Here is a 984-nt window from a genome sequence, read left to right on the forward strand (position 1 = left end):
AAATAACTCCAGAAATTCCTTTTAGACTGCGCTGGTTGTTATTTTATGCTCGAACTTTCCTGTGATGAAATTCCTTTGACTATGATGTTTCAATTATTTTTCTTGTTTTCGTGGATATAACTGCAATATAATTAAAATGCATCTTACTTTTCTCCCTCTCTCGCTACATATATAATCAGAGAGGGAGAAATTGCGGCATATTTTAAGCTTCATTTTGTTTCTTCTTAGGAAAAGAGTAAACAATTATCTATTCTTATATGAATTTTATTGTCGAAATACAAAATGCCATCTTCTGTGGCTGAGATGGTGGTGCGAAGTCATGGTTTACCGTCCATATCCTAAAAATGATAAGAGACACATTAGTAAGTTGAAAGATGCAGTAAAAAGGATTACTGTCAACTTAACTCAACACAATATGTAGTACTATATTTTACCTCCAGATCCACGTCCGAACCCTCCGTGTCCGCCTCCGAATCCTCCGAAACCTCCACCGAAACCTCTGTGTCCACCTGTGGAAATGCCGGAGTCTGTTAGAGTGCTTTGACATGTAATGCTTTTCATAATCTTCTCATGTTATCACTCGACAGAATCAATTCTATTGAATTGGAACCTCATTTGATACCAGCTAGAATCAATTTTCGCAGAGTACAACTTACTCAATTCTTATTTTCCGTTCAAACTATAAGAAACATTACCTCCAAATCCACCTCTGAATCCTCCGCCGCTGAATCCACCGGATTTTCCACCGCCAAATCCACCAGAGTGTCCACCAAATCCACCTCCGCCGAAGTGACCGGCGGTGGCGAAGGCGACCACGAGGGCCAGGACCATGACGAAGAGAGCGCGGATCTGAGTGAAAACCATGATTATATTGCATTTCAGTCCATTAAGTGATATCTTGTTATTTCAAGACCCTGCTTGCAGAATTTTACTATGTCAAAAAATAATGTTATTATTACTAACAATTTACACATAAAAAGAGGT

At 38.9% G+C, this 984-nt stretch overlaps 1 protein-coding gene across 1 annotated transcript in view; it reads right to left on the reverse strand.

Moving 5' to 3' along the window:
* Positions 1-250: 250 nt before the first annotated feature.
* The window catches only part of LOC119591406 (glycine-rich RNA-binding protein blt801-like), an 814-nt gene continuing 80 nt past the window's right edge, over positions 251-984 (reverse strand). The window contains exons 2-4 of the mRNA XM_037940149.1: positions 696-849; positions 435-509; positions 251-338 (exon numbers count right to left, since the gene is read on the reverse strand). Of these exons, the coding sequence (XP_037796077.1) occupies positions 325-338; positions 435-509; positions 696-849 (243 nt within the window). The 3' untranslated portion in view covers positions 251-324. The remainder of the gene's footprint in view (positions 339-434; positions 510-695; positions 850-984) is intronic.

Source organism: Penaeus monodon, chromosome 28 (assembly GCF_015228065.2).
Source record: "Penaeus monodon isolate SGIC_2016 chromosome 28, NSTDA_Pmon_1, whole genome shotgun sequence".
NCBI classification, from domain to species: domain Eukaryota; kingdom Metazoa; phylum Arthropoda; class Malacostraca; order Decapoda; family Penaeidae; genus Penaeus; species Penaeus monodon.